Here is a 14,010-nt window from a genome sequence, read left to right as displayed (position 1 = left end):
ATAATATCAAAACTGCCCTGAAAATGAAACTACAAAGGCTCATTTATCGATTTCAGTTCTGTGTTTATGTTTTTAGCAAAGGGCAATGTGATCATGAATCTGATTGGCTGCCAACAAGAGCTTCCTGGATGTAGATATAAGATGATTGGTTCGTTTTCCAAAGGGGCGGGGCTTCGTGTTGCTACATCGCCACCTTTTGTCGTTGTTCGGCAGCTGCAAACTGGAAAGTCCCTGACAGCCAGGGAGGTTTCAGACAGGAAAACCACAGCCAGGTTTGTCGTTGTAAATGAGGGAGACTCTTATTTTCTTCGCCTCTCTACCTCCGCGGACAGTAAATTCTGCAAGGTTGTTTCAGTCGTGATTTTTTTTAGGCTAACCGATGCTTCCTTGCGAGTGCTAGCTCTTTGTGCAAGCTAGTTCTTTGTGTGGCTAGCTGCTAGCCGAGGGATGTTTTGTTGTTGTTGAACTGAGCAGCCCTCCCGTCGTCTGGGAGAGGAGATTCATCAGCTGTGCATGGAGAAACGCCTTCTCGACGTCTCCTCGTCTGCTGCTGACATTTTATGTGCGAGTGGCCCGTGAGAATCCCGCTGTTCAACGTTTAGTGAAGCGACACCGAGAGAGGGGAGAGTTTGACCGACGAGGAAGGAGATGGGAAACTGTCTGAAATCTCCCACCTCGGATGACATTTCTTTGCTTCATGAATCTCAGTCGGACCGGGCCAGCTACGGAGACGGTGTTGACCCCGACCTGGAGCCACCGCCCCCCTATCAGGTAACTTTGACTAACTGTTTAAACCAAAACATTACCAGCTAGCTGTTGTGTTTTTTGTCTTGAAGTAACCCAAATCCATTATAACAGAAGTTGAGATGATGTGTAATGTGTGGCAGGTCTGGCCCAGTAATTTTCTGCCTTTCATTAGCTCCTAGAAAATGAGATGACACTATGTGAAGCTTGATCAGCTGTTTACAGATCCAACATCACCCTTGGCCAGCAACCCAGCCCACTGACCCCGTCATGGCTTTGATACTAATCCGCTTTGTTATATCCAGGTCCTGTCCCTACCATTTCCCTGAAGTCATATTATGATCCATACTTCACTGATATCATTTGCTCCAGTCTTGAGTCAAACACACTTAACTATGTAGCTGTGGCACATATTAAATGAACATGAGCTAAGACACACAGACATCTATTATGGCTTCACTTTAACAGTATGAGCTGTTTTAATGGACTTGAAACAAACCTCAGTCCTCCATTAAAGAGGGAGTTTTGTAGTTTAGTGAAAGAGTGTCTCACATAACTTTCTCAGCTGCTTCTTTCACTGGTCCCCTCCTCCAGGGCAGCAACTTTGTTTGTCTGGTGTCCCTATTTCCTGAATTAGATCATCTGCAAACAAACCAGGCCATGTCGTAGCTGTAAATATGAATCATGGTGCTACCCTTCTCTTGTGTGTTTTTCTATGTTAAGAGGTGGCTGGTATGTGTTATGTAAGGCCCTGGCAGAGAGTTTGGCTGTTAGTAGGTTAAGCCAAGCCTTATCTGTAGATTTAAGGTAAGTGTTTTACAGCATGGGAAACTGACGACAGTCTGAGGTCTCAGGTCATGGGAGCTTTCATTGTGGAAAGCTACTTAATTCTCTAATTATTTACAACACAGATGAAAACATACAAGGGGAACATTTGCGCTGCATTCTCAGTCTGTTGTTGTTTAGCATTTTGAAAGCAAAATTTGATGTTCATATTTTGTTTAACTAGATTTTAAAATGCTTGTTTTTTATTTATAAATAGATATGAAGATAATGGAAGTTAAGATATGAGATAGATTTTTGAAAGGTCATTGGTTTTTGGCACATTGGCTTCCCCTTCAAAGATCTAATTTGCTTTCACCACAGTATATGACCAGGAAATCTTCAGATTCAGCATAATTTTGAGTTCTTTATAGATCTCATGCTCTCAGTCTCATTAATGATGGTGAGGTCAGTGTGGTGCTTCTTAGTGTTTATATGTAATAACTGTATTTGTATGGACATTTCTATACAAATAAAGTTATTATTCGTCTTATCTTTATCAATATATCTCTCTAAATTATCAACAATGAATATATCTTGGGCATCACATTTCAGATTGCCTTGTCCTTCTGGTTATGAACTCACAAGTTCGGCAGTTGTTACTCCAGTTTGTGCTCCTCGTGTATTAGCATTTATCCAGATCACAAAAGTAACCACTGATTTTGGAAAGATAATTAAGGGATGATGTTTGAAAAACAAAAGGTTGTCAGCTGCAGACTAACTTTTTACATAGTTGCATTGGTGCACCTAACTTTTTCATTTAAGGCCTTGAAGCACCAAACCGACATCATCGCCCTATGTTGCCTGTGTCCCAGCCAAAAAATAAAACTAAAAATACCACAAAGACTACAGCCAACAGTCAGCTAGCATGTACATTCTGCACCTGCATAAGAGGAAATACCTCTCCATAGCAGCAGGTGGTGGTAGTCTGTATACGTCATTGAAAAAGGGACACTGGAAGACCGACAGGACAGATTCAAGATGCTAGTTCGCCAGTTAGCACATTAACAACGGAACCTGATGTTGAAAGAACAAAGGATGTTTCAATTACAAACCGTTTCTGCTAAAGATTTCAATGGCTGAAAAAATAATTTTACCTTACATAACAGTTTTTTTTTCAGTCTCAAACCCTCTTGGTTTTAGCCATTTGTTTACTTTCCTCACTTCCGTTTCTCTACTGGCGCACTGAGCTGAACATCCAATCTGAGTAATTTCATTCACCAATGTGCTCCGCCATCTCTGCCCATCTCTGACGCCAATCCAACATGCTGAATTGGCCGAATAAAAGCAGACAAGGGCTGACTAATGCCAACAGTGTGGGACACTCTGTGAACACCTGGGCAATCCTCACCGATAGCCCACCATAGACCAATGGCTGACAGCTTGGTGTGTCAGGGCCCTAGGTTTCCAGAACGTAATTTAGGGGCACTCAAAGGCACTCAAAAAATTTTTCACCATGGCTTTTGGTGCCTCCGTAATACATTTGAAGCATTACATTTTTGACAGTTCCCATACACATTTCTTAACAGATTATTTAAATGCTTGTAAATGCCAAAGATGTAGGTATACATTTTACCAGGGACAGGGGAGACGGGTGGTGGATCGGTTACCTCTGCTGATGATGTCAGATCTGGGCTGGGCCTAAGTACAGGTGTAAATGGGCACCGCAGCAAAAATAATCGGTATGTTGTTTGGAAAGGAGTACAGGTTTTGGTTTTACACATAAACACGCCTCAGAGTGATGTCGTGTGCTGTGAAGCCCCCTGAAGCAAATTGTGATTTGTGATATTGGGTTTTATAAATGAAATTTAATTGAATTAAAACATTTTTCCAACCTGCATTCAGCAAAGAAGAATATAAGGATCAGAGCCAATCAGAGGCACAGTGGCGGTGGGTATTTGCAGAATTTCTGTGGGTGAAAATATCCTGCTAAATGTCAGCCACACTTGTGCAACCTATGAAAATGTTTAGTTGCACTTGAAAGATTTTTGGTTGCACTCTGGAGCCCTGGTGGTTTAAACATACTGAATGCTGTTCTGGCAATATTTTCAAAATCCATAAAGACTCTTCTAACCTTTTGGATGAAAAAAAATATTGTCCACTGCATAATTAAAGAATATTTTTAACATGTATGCATGCTAATACATGAGAAGCACAAACTGGGGCTAGGTCAGTTCCTGCAAATATCCTTGTAACATTTCAAGATCACATTCATAACCTTTGTCATTTATTATCAATGGAATATCACTCACAGACGGCCTGTATCAGCATCAGTCAAAGATGATATCTGAACAAGGCCAGGAGTCCTTGTTTTGCATCAGTGTCTAGGTTGCTACAAGTGTGTCATGTCTGGCATACAACAGTGTGTAATTAGGCCAAAGCAGCCAGCTCTGGTATCATAGAGGAGTGATGGTATAATAAATGACACAAACACTGCTCAGTTTCTCTGGAAGGGCTTAAAGTAAGCTTTCGGCTGTGTTGAGAAAATCTGTGCGGTTTGTTTATGCTGACAAGAGGGTTAACTAACTAGTTAAACCTACTTATAAAGGGCTCTTTCAGACCTGCCAGCTCTGTTGTCCCCGGTGACCGCAGTAATCAGCACCTTCACCATCTGAACCCAGCCTGAGAACACAGCACACATTTTTTGTGTGCTTGCAGTTCAGATTAACACACTTTGGAAGTGCTGTGTGTGTTAGCAGGGGGACTAAAGGCTCCACTATACTCGACTTTGAGTTGAACTTGGCATTCTTAAAAGTTGTCAAGTACGGATCTGTGTGTAAAGGCAAAATGGGTGTTCTCACTGTGCTGGAGGTCTGTCCTTAATACCAGTGGGTGATTTTTGCCAGTCATGGTGAGAGAGATATCCCAACAGTGAAATCCAAAACAAAGACAACATGAGCTCCAGTAGGGCTTAAGATACAGAAAATGAATACAGAAGACATACAATGATTTTAAAACCAACTCTGCTATTGTTTTACAACCTAAAAACACAAATGGAAGATTGGGTGGATACATTATTACTGTCTAGCTGTCTATCAACAAATGAGAACAATCTCCTCATCACTTTGGAAATACAATAAAGTCACACCAATGCAACTAGATGAGACAGTGTATCATCTCTATGCAACAACTCTTATACTTACATTCTGATTTGCAGCTTTTCTGGCTTATTTTGTGGCTGAATATAATTTGTAGCTTCTTATGATATGAGTGTTGGTGAGATACTGGCTACAGTTGCATTTGTATTAGTGAGGAAAGGGTGAAAAACAAAAACAAAACGAGCATCAGATCGATGGCATTCATAATAAGACCAGTTTACACCGCTGCGACTTTTCTCTGCAACATCCTGACACAGTTACGTCATTGGTCTGAACTGGGCTGGACTGGCTTAGCACAACAAACCACAGAGAAACTTACCACACACACAGAGTTAGCGTGACTTCATTCTGTGCTCAGGATGCCATTATTCTACTATATCTTTGAATAGCAAATCATAGTTAGCTGCTATATTAATGCTCTGAATGTTGCAAATGGAACCAAAACATGATGTTCTTTTATTAGTAAAATAAGATTTATATTTCATGTGCTGAATTCTTGGGTCTTGGGTATTTTATACAGCACAACAAAGAAGTTTCTGATTACTACTATTACTACTTTGTCAGGTAGGTAGAATGACAGAAACAACAGATAAACTGCGAGCATGCGCCCCAGGCTCACACATAAAACATCACATTGTTTACTAATTGTAGGCAACAGAGCATTAGGGAGCGGTGGATGATATTGTTAAAATTTAAATGAATTGTATATCCTCCGAACACATGTAAGATGCCCACAGAACAGTTCAACTACTTGTCACTCTTCAGACGCTCACCCTGAGGGCTATAGACATCTGCTGTCGAGTTCATCTGTCATGTTCACAACGGTCAGACCATGTTTCCTGGGAATCCGCAGTCAGCGGTGAATCAGAGGAGGGTGAATTCCAGCATCTGGAGATGAGTCGACTGCTACAGAGGTCACATTTTGGGACTGTTGAATAATTTCCTGGCTGAAAAGAGGCATTACGCAGACTGGCATCTGCAAGACTCAAAGCCAACTTGAGTCATAGGTTGAACAAAGCAATGTCTGATATGAGTGGTTGAAACTAGCCACAACCTTGTTTGAGATCATCAGAAAATACTGATACTGTTGGTTTAGCAATTAGCCTAATATGAAAACATTGCAGCTCATGTAGTTATGATCTGAAAAGGGGGGGAAGGGTGGATGGATGGATTTTGAAAGCTAAGACTTAAAGTGGATGAGATCAGTCCTACGAGCCAACCACTTAGGCTAGTGGGCCATTTAATGTCTTGTCAAAATGATATCAGAGTGAGGGAGTGTGTGTGAGTTGTGTTGATGTTTGTTACATATCAACTGGCGAAGCTACAAAGCAGAGGGAGGTGCAGTTCTGCTTGTGCTCCTAATATTGTGAAGGCTGCAGTTGTGAGTGTGTGTGTTGTTTAAAACGTTGTGTGTCGAGTATGTGGTGATTGGGAAAGCAGCTGGTGAGACGAGTGCTGACTCATCGGTGTGGTTCTGGGCTATGAGAGATAAGGCACCCCTGTGTGTTTGTATTTGTGAGGGAGGGAGTCAGTGTGTGTGTGTGTGTGTGTGTGTGTGTGAGGGAGGGAGTCAGTGTGTGTGTGTGTGTGTGTGTGTGTGTGTGTGTGTCAGTGGGACCCCTGGTATGGCTTGTAATGCCCCTCTCTCCCTCGTAAAGCCCCAGAGATGGGAGCAGTGACAGGAGTTTTTATTGATCACATTCAGTTTGGCACAAAGGCCTTTATGCTGCTGTCAGCCAGCTTTATGGCCAAACCCTATTGGCTGGAACACCTTGCAGACTTTAAAAGATTCACCGAGTTTGTGTGTGTAGCTGAACGCAGTCTTTCTTAATACACTTCAGCCTCTTTCCACTGTTTCGCTCACTTTTGTGTGAACACGAGGCCTAGAGGGTAAGAAATGATCTAAAACACGTCAAATAAGCGCCTGCTGCTCTGCTCAAAGACAACGCCAACTCTATTTTCCGATGGTTTAGTGGACCAGGGGGTGCACGCCACTGACTGTAGTAGATACACACACAATTGAGTAGCACAGAGTCTGTCAACCACCTGCCTCGCCGTCAGGATGAAAGGGTTTGCAGTCAGCAGTTTGGTTTGAGCTCAGCCAGCTTGGTCACAAGAAATGGGGAGAGAAAGTTTGCTTTAGTGGTGGTTTATAATTAGCTGTCAAACCTGGAGTGCAGACGAGGGAGAGCATAGAAGACGGGAAGAACCGGCTGAGACCGCCCGAAAAGGAGGCTTTTAAGCTTTGAAGCTGACTTTTGGCATGAATCCAAAAGTCAACTGTTAAGTTCGTCTTCTGGCCTTAAGGAAGTGATAAGCCATTTGTATAAGTGACATGAATATTAATCATTTGTTAACACGAAACGTAGTGACCACACAGTTATTACTGTACTACTGTATTGCTCTTTCTAACAGTTCATCATTTCTAACGTGAGGGCGGTATGCAGTATCAACTGTTTATACTCCTCATCACTTATTTTGTCTTAAGCTCTTTGTGACAGAACGTAAATAAACTTGATTCAATGTCAGTCACCAGAATTTGCCCCGGTCACACTTTTAAATTGAATGCCACTAGCAAAATAAACCTTGCTGCATCTTTTTATTGTTGCCAGACAACCACCCCATCACCTCCATACCTTAACCTTCCTGTGTAATCAATCTACCATTTATTTTTTATTTTGTTTTATTTATTTCACAGTAATTAGTAGCTAGTTACTAAAATGTTAAGGCAGAGGGTACCTGCTGTAGCTCTGGTCGAGGGTGAGAGGCTGTCAGCAAATAGTTTGTTGGGCACAGGGAAACGGAGATCTGTGTGGGTACATGAGACCTTAAAAAAGAGGGTGAAACATGGGGAGTACCACCAGTTGGTCCAGGAGCTTCTCCTCAATGCTAAATAGCTTCATTCTTATTTAAAACAATTACAAAAAGCTGCCTCCGGTTGCTAAAACGCTTTCTGTGTGATTGGGGCCTAAACCTGTCGGTGTCAGTCCATATGACTACATATTTATAACTCATTGTTCTTTGTAATAAGTCAGCGTGAACATGACCTGGACCAGAACTAAAAAAAGGGCAACAATTTATAATTTATTTCCTTGGACAGACCAGTGCCTGAAATGGGCCGGTACTCACCAGCACTGAGTATCGGCACTTCTGATTCTTGTCAACATGAGTATCCTTACTTCTTATTGCGTACCGCCACTTCCTGGGTTTGCGCATCAGGGTAGGCATGCACCCCGGAACACCTGTGTAGCTGCATCTCTGTGTAAGCACATAGCTAGCTTAATGCTGACCAACAGCGCTGAGAATGCCCTTGTCAAAATGGATTAAAGAACAGCAAAAAAACAGAGGACCAAGTAAACACTTGAGACGCTGATATGGGTTACGTTTGGACTGCTGCTACTGCAGTAACTGGGCCATTAATAGCTAGCTGAAGTGGAAATGACTCGGAGGCTCTTGGTACTACTGTGTTGTGGCACCAACAATGCGCACCTTGAGCACAGTGCCCCTGACTGCTGAATGAGGAACCAAGTTGACTATTTCTGCCATGCAAATGATTGGCCCATTGGGAAAGATAAGAAGCTGGGATGCCAGATTTGCAGAGAAGTTAAATCTTTGGGAGTACTCAGTTGGGTTTACAGTAGCATATCAATATTATATCAGTATACATTTTAATTAGTATCAATAGCTATGTAAAACTTTTATATACTAAGCAGGTAATGTGGCCTATGTAATGACATGCATACAAAAATAAATTTGAAGTGGATTATATATGACCAAGATATGCGTATAAATCTAAATATATCCAAGACATATAGTGCAACTGCTGAATTAGGGTACTGGCACCTTTTTTGGTACAAGACAGGCACTGGTCAGACCGCATGAACTGAACTACAGGTGTGAAAGCACCGTCAATAGGCTACGGGTCACTTTGAACACATCAGTAAGTGCAGATAGTAATAAGAAATGGTACTTTTTAAAAGAACATCCCTAAAAAAATGCCTTGTGGAGGTCTGCAGGTGCCTCCATCCAAATTCCTATGCTTGTAGGTTATGCTGCAAGGAAGGCAGGAAAAAGTGTGCCTTCCTCACTGTGCTCAAATAAAAGTAGTGTTTGGCAGATGAGTCTAATTTAAGTGTCACTGACTTCACCACAGGCATGATTACATCACCTAGTGTTGGTTTTTAGCCATGTAAGGCAGCGATACACCCCATCAGAAAGCCCCTTGTGACAGATTACCTACGGTCTTGACCTAATATGGTAACAGAAACGCTGGGGAGGTGGAGGAGGTGGTGCTGACAAACAAGCCATTGTGCTGCAGGTCAGTGACACAGTCTGTGAGCTTTGGCTGACACACAGCCACTTAGGGGTTGGGGTTGCTGTTGCTGAGCACACTCCACAAGGAGCAGGACTCAAATAAGTCTTTTGTTTCTCTGCGACTCCCTCTCACAGTCATTTGGTCATTATATTATAGTGGCATAACTACGTGAAAGGCTAAGGGTCTATATAATGTGGCACAGACTGACATAACTCCCCTGATACTTGTTCTGGTCGGCCTATGCTGCTCTGGCATGTTGTCTCTATGGCTGCTGGTAAAATTGTAAAATAAATAAAATCATTTTATCACTCTTTATTCACTGTGTTTTCCCTAAATGCACCTTTCGCTTTTCTACTGAGATATGTTCATTAAGTTCATCCACAGTTTTCATGTGGCTACAGTGAAGGCTTTGTGTGAGTTCTGTCATGTGTTTATGTGTAAACACCAAGGTTAAGATTCTTAGCTGACATCACCGCCCCAACATCCTGCTTTATCACGCTGCTGAAGTAATGCGGCACACACACACACACACACACACACACACACACACACAGTTACCATCACCCCCTCAGCCTGCCCCGTTATCACATCAGCAAACACATCCTGTGATGCTTATGTCCATTCTTCTCCTCCTGCCATTGTTGCTGTCGCATGTCTGCAAGTATGTGCGATCAAACTGAGTGCACGCTTGCCTGTATTATGCACAGGTGTCTGCAGGTCTGCAAGATTTTGTTACACAGCAGTACTGAGACCGAGGGCTAAGATTTCAGAGCCCAACAACGCTTCATGTCTCTGGTGTTTCTTCCCTTTGAGTGCATTTTGACACTGCTTAGGTTGCACAAAAGATACAGCCACATTTGGCACGTGGACATTTCCTGTACTGAATATGATTGAAGTATAGAAGATTGGCAGACACAATGGATAGAAATGCATTTTTATTTGTAATTTGTTGTCACTAAGCTGTTCTTACAGCATGTGTTCAAAGCAGGAATTTTGCCCAGTCATCATGCTGCCTGTCTGCAGCCTCTTTCCCACGTATACATTTCTGCTGTAGCACCCTGCCAGCTCAGGACCAATTTTGTAAATGTTACATCATGGCTTGAGTGGGAATAAAGCAGTAATATTCCCAGAATAAAAAAGGATGCAACAGATTATGTTTTTGACTATTACAGTTTTACATAGCCATCAAGGTGACCCTATCTGTTGCATTGTTGTAATGCTTATATCCTCTTTGGTACTGTTTGAGAGACATTTAATTGTCAAACAAGTTTCAAAATCCAACTTTGGCACCCTGTGAGGGTTTCAGTGCAACATGTCACTGTTTGTGTGGTGACATCGTGGGTTTATTTTATCAGTATAGAAGATGTATGGATGCCAAAACCAGCACTTTGCCTTGATGGTTGACCCAATTATGTTGCAGTTGCAGAGGTCTTGTGTTGGTCTAACTGTTGAAATCCTTTACATGGCCACATGCATGAAGACACACATACAGGGTGAATTTCTTTCAGTTAGGGTGATGGAAGAGCAAGGGTACATACCTCCCCTTTCCATCTATCTTTTTCACTCTCTTTCTTAATCTACAATCTTCACCCTCCACCCCGTTCACCATTAGCAGTCTGGGCTTTGGCAGGCCGACAGTTCCTGCTGCTGTGTGCCCTCAGCAGCCTACAGCATGCTTGGCAGAGGAAACCAGGGTCTGAACTTTGGCTCCCCCCTTAGTCCCTCTTTCACCCTTGCCTGCTCCTGCTGTCTCACTCTCCATCGCCGATTGTTGTCCTTCTGGTCAGCCTGAGGTCACTCGATGAACTGTTGTCACAGCCCAGCTGACACGCCATGTATGAAGCAAGGGAAAGGCATGTCAACAATTACACTGCTGACCACTGCACAGTTAACCATCCTAGCACACACACACACACACACAGAGCACAGCTGCTGCCCCCCTCTGAGGCCCTGTCTGTAGCTTTTATTTCTGCTGCCTGGCTGCCATCTCTTTTTGACATGGACGACAGGAGCGGCTGTCAGGGAAGCAGCAGATAGCCTGAGCTACTAGAGTACGACTCATTGTTTGAAATGCTGTGGTGCTGAGAGGCTGACTGCTAGCAGCTAGCTTGGTCATTGTTCTGCATGATTTTATACGAAACCATTTCACTTAAAAAGAGAGCTTTTAAAGAATTAAAATGATGGGCTGTTTCCGCAGCGGCCCGGGTTCGACTCCGGCCTGTGGTAGCCTGAGTGTCAGACTGAAGCTCCCAGAACCTTCAGTCTGACATTGCCTCCATTGTAGGCGATTTACAAGGGGGAGGGAATTTGATTTTTCCCTAACCAATCAGTAGAGATCAACAACTCACCCAGAATCTGATGTCATTAGTATTCATGCCTCGGGGGTGCCGAAAACAAGTGAGCATTGCCCGTTTAAAATGTCTCCGTCGTCGTGCACGCCCAGCTGCATCGCCGTTAAATCCAGTTTAGCAGCTTCCTTAATTTGGTCCTCCATTAACGCGAAATACCTCGATAGCATCGTTAATGTGGTCTGTAGGATTTGTAGCGGTCGCCATTGTTGCTATCCTCACCAGTTACCCACCGGTGTACAGCTTGACATCAGTGTGGCGCTGATTGGCTAATCGCTAGACCCGCCCCCACCCCCGGCGTTCATTGGTCCGTCCATCGTTTGGACGAGATAAATCGCAAATTCATTGCCGTATGCCAGACCAGAGATGCAAGCCTACTCAGTTGAGTGGGCGGGGTCTATGGTCTGGAACCAGGCTAGGCCTGTGGCCCTTTGCTGCATGTCTCTCCCTATCTCTCTCCCCCTTTCACACTTCACTGTCCTATACATTAAAGGCAAATGCCCATAAAAATATCTTAAAAAAAAAAAAAAAAAAAAAAATTAAAATNGTGGCCCTTTGCTGCATGTCTCTCCCTATCTCTCTCCCCCTTTCACACTTCACTGTCCTATACATTAAAGGCAAATGCCCATAAAAATATCTTAAAAAAAAAAAAAAAAAAAAAAATTAAAATGATATTGCTGCACATTATGCTTGTCAATGCTAAATTACTGTGTCATATCATTCATGTCGATCTCCCTGATACTTGAGCACTGCTCTGGATACTTTGGTAATAACAAATGTTGATTTGGTTTTTCTACCTGCTTGATAATGCTACTGTCATCTCCTCTGACTTAATCATTTAGGGAGATAATATAGTCATATTCACATAACTCCACTCTATAAGCGGTCTGGATGTGGCCTTTGTTGGGTACTCCAAAAATTTAGTTGTGTATTTCCCTAAAGCTGAGGGACTTGTGACAGATTTTATAAAGTGTGGTCAAAATAGAAGCAGCAGGGGCAGACGTGTAGTAGTATGGGTCAAGCTCCAAGAACATTTAACTACTACATTTCCCATAATGCAACCTCATCATATTAGCATCTTTTGTTGGACCTTTTATGCTACAGTTTTATAATTTTTTTATGCTTCAGATGCTACAGTTTGTAACCAGTGACTATATAAAAATAGAACCTGGTCTCACTCCAAAGTCGTCGAAATCTGGCGCTTTAGCATCGACTAGCAGCATCAGAAACCAACGAAAAAAGGCGTCCTTTAACATCAGCATGATACACGGCCAGTTGCTGTTACAGTTTCATGGCGCCCAGTGGTGTTGTGCAAACGGTGTAGGCATCACGTAGGATTCTAAAGCCAGACCCTGTTCTATTCCAAATCTAACCATGTGTTTTTGTTGTCTAAACCCAAACGTGTGGTTGTTGTTGAAGGAAAACAAACATCAGTTTGTGATGTTGTACCGATGTAGTGCGTTTATTTCTTGTGAAAACAGAAGTGGATCTTGAAAGAAGACAATGCATGTAACAGGCAGAACTTGACACGGTGTCCCAGAACGTCAACAACCAACGCACCCAGGGTACCTTGCATGTCATACGTGGGCGCGGAAATTCCATGACCAAAACGTCAATATGTGACGAAGTCGGAGTGAGAATGTGTTGAAAAATAATATGAATAATAACACGAATAAGACGTAGCCACTGTGATGTTACCCATTGGTTTGTGAACTCCTGTTTTGAACTCTCAAATTTGGCATTTTTGTTGTTGCCATCTTGGATTCTTGGTGCCACAAGTAACCCAAAGTGACCTTCCCAACCAGTCTGTTACTCAAAGCAGCTACGTCCTTAATTATGTGTAATTTTAAGCCTTAATAAAATTGAAACAGGTGAGTTTTATAAAAATTTAACCCCTGTACAGTGGAAATTAGCTGTAGAGACCCGAACTGTATTCTGTACCAGGCTGTAAATACAATTATTTTAACATGGGGATAACAAGTGGCCATTAGAGGAACTGCAGTTTTGGGCATGTTGTGCTTCATTTTTTTTTAACCTTGGAGGTTGCTGCTAGTTTGTAACACAGGGTTTCCTCATGATGATTAAACTGACTTTGATGTGTAAAATCAGTGGAGCGCTATATAGAACAAACAAAATCGTGAAGACTAAAATAGTTATTTATTTTACAATGGGAGCATTGCCAAGTCATGATCACTGAGCAGGCTAACTTGCATAGTAGTCAATAAATGACTGTGGTTGGACTAGAATTAATCTACAGACTGTAAGCATAGCAGGACATTTTAAGAGTTAATTGATTGACTTACCTTCCGCACATTTAAGAAATGTTTTGTCTATAAAAGGAAAGAACAAAAATGACAGCTGTGGTGAACTTTATGTGCTCACATGACACAAACAGTCAACAGGGATATATTATTTTTGTTGCAGATAAATAAAAGGCAACAGAAGGTGTACTGTATTTGCACCAGCATTTAAAGCAAAGTCTTTAAGGTATTCTAACGTAATACATGTCAAGTTAAAGGGACATTGTGTAACATTTTCAGTTGTTTATTGGCAAAAATTGATGTCTGCATTCATAAATATGTCATCACTGGTGTACTATTACCTCCACCAATAATCTGACTTATTCTCGTAAAAGGAGAATTTCGGATTTGTTTGTACATTGTGCGGGTAAGTCGCCTGTGGG

The 14,010-nt window shown here is 42.3% G+C and overlaps 1 protein-coding gene across 1 annotated transcript in view; it reads left to right on the top strand.

Moving 5' to 3' along the window:
* The first annotated feature begins 191 nt into the window (after positions 1-191).
* rnf11b (ring finger protein 11b) overlaps positions 192-14,010 on the top strand; it is a 20,242-nt gene continuing 6,423 nt past the window's right edge. Inside the window, exon 1 of the mRNA XM_050054667.1 lies at positions 192-771. Within this exon, the coding sequence (XP_049910624.1) occupies positions 649-771 (123 nt within the window). The 5' untranslated portion in view covers positions 192-648. The remainder of the gene's footprint in view (positions 772-14,010) is intronic.

This window comes from Epinephelus moara, chromosome 10 (assembly GCF_006386435.1).
Source record: "Epinephelus moara isolate mb chromosome 10, YSFRI_EMoa_1.0, whole genome shotgun sequence".
Taxonomy (NCBI): domain Eukaryota; kingdom Metazoa; phylum Chordata; class Actinopteri; order Perciformes; family Serranidae; genus Epinephelus; species Epinephelus moara.
The sequence above is the reverse complement of the archived record's forward strand: the minus strand, read 5'-3'. Positions and strand labels throughout refer to the sequence as shown.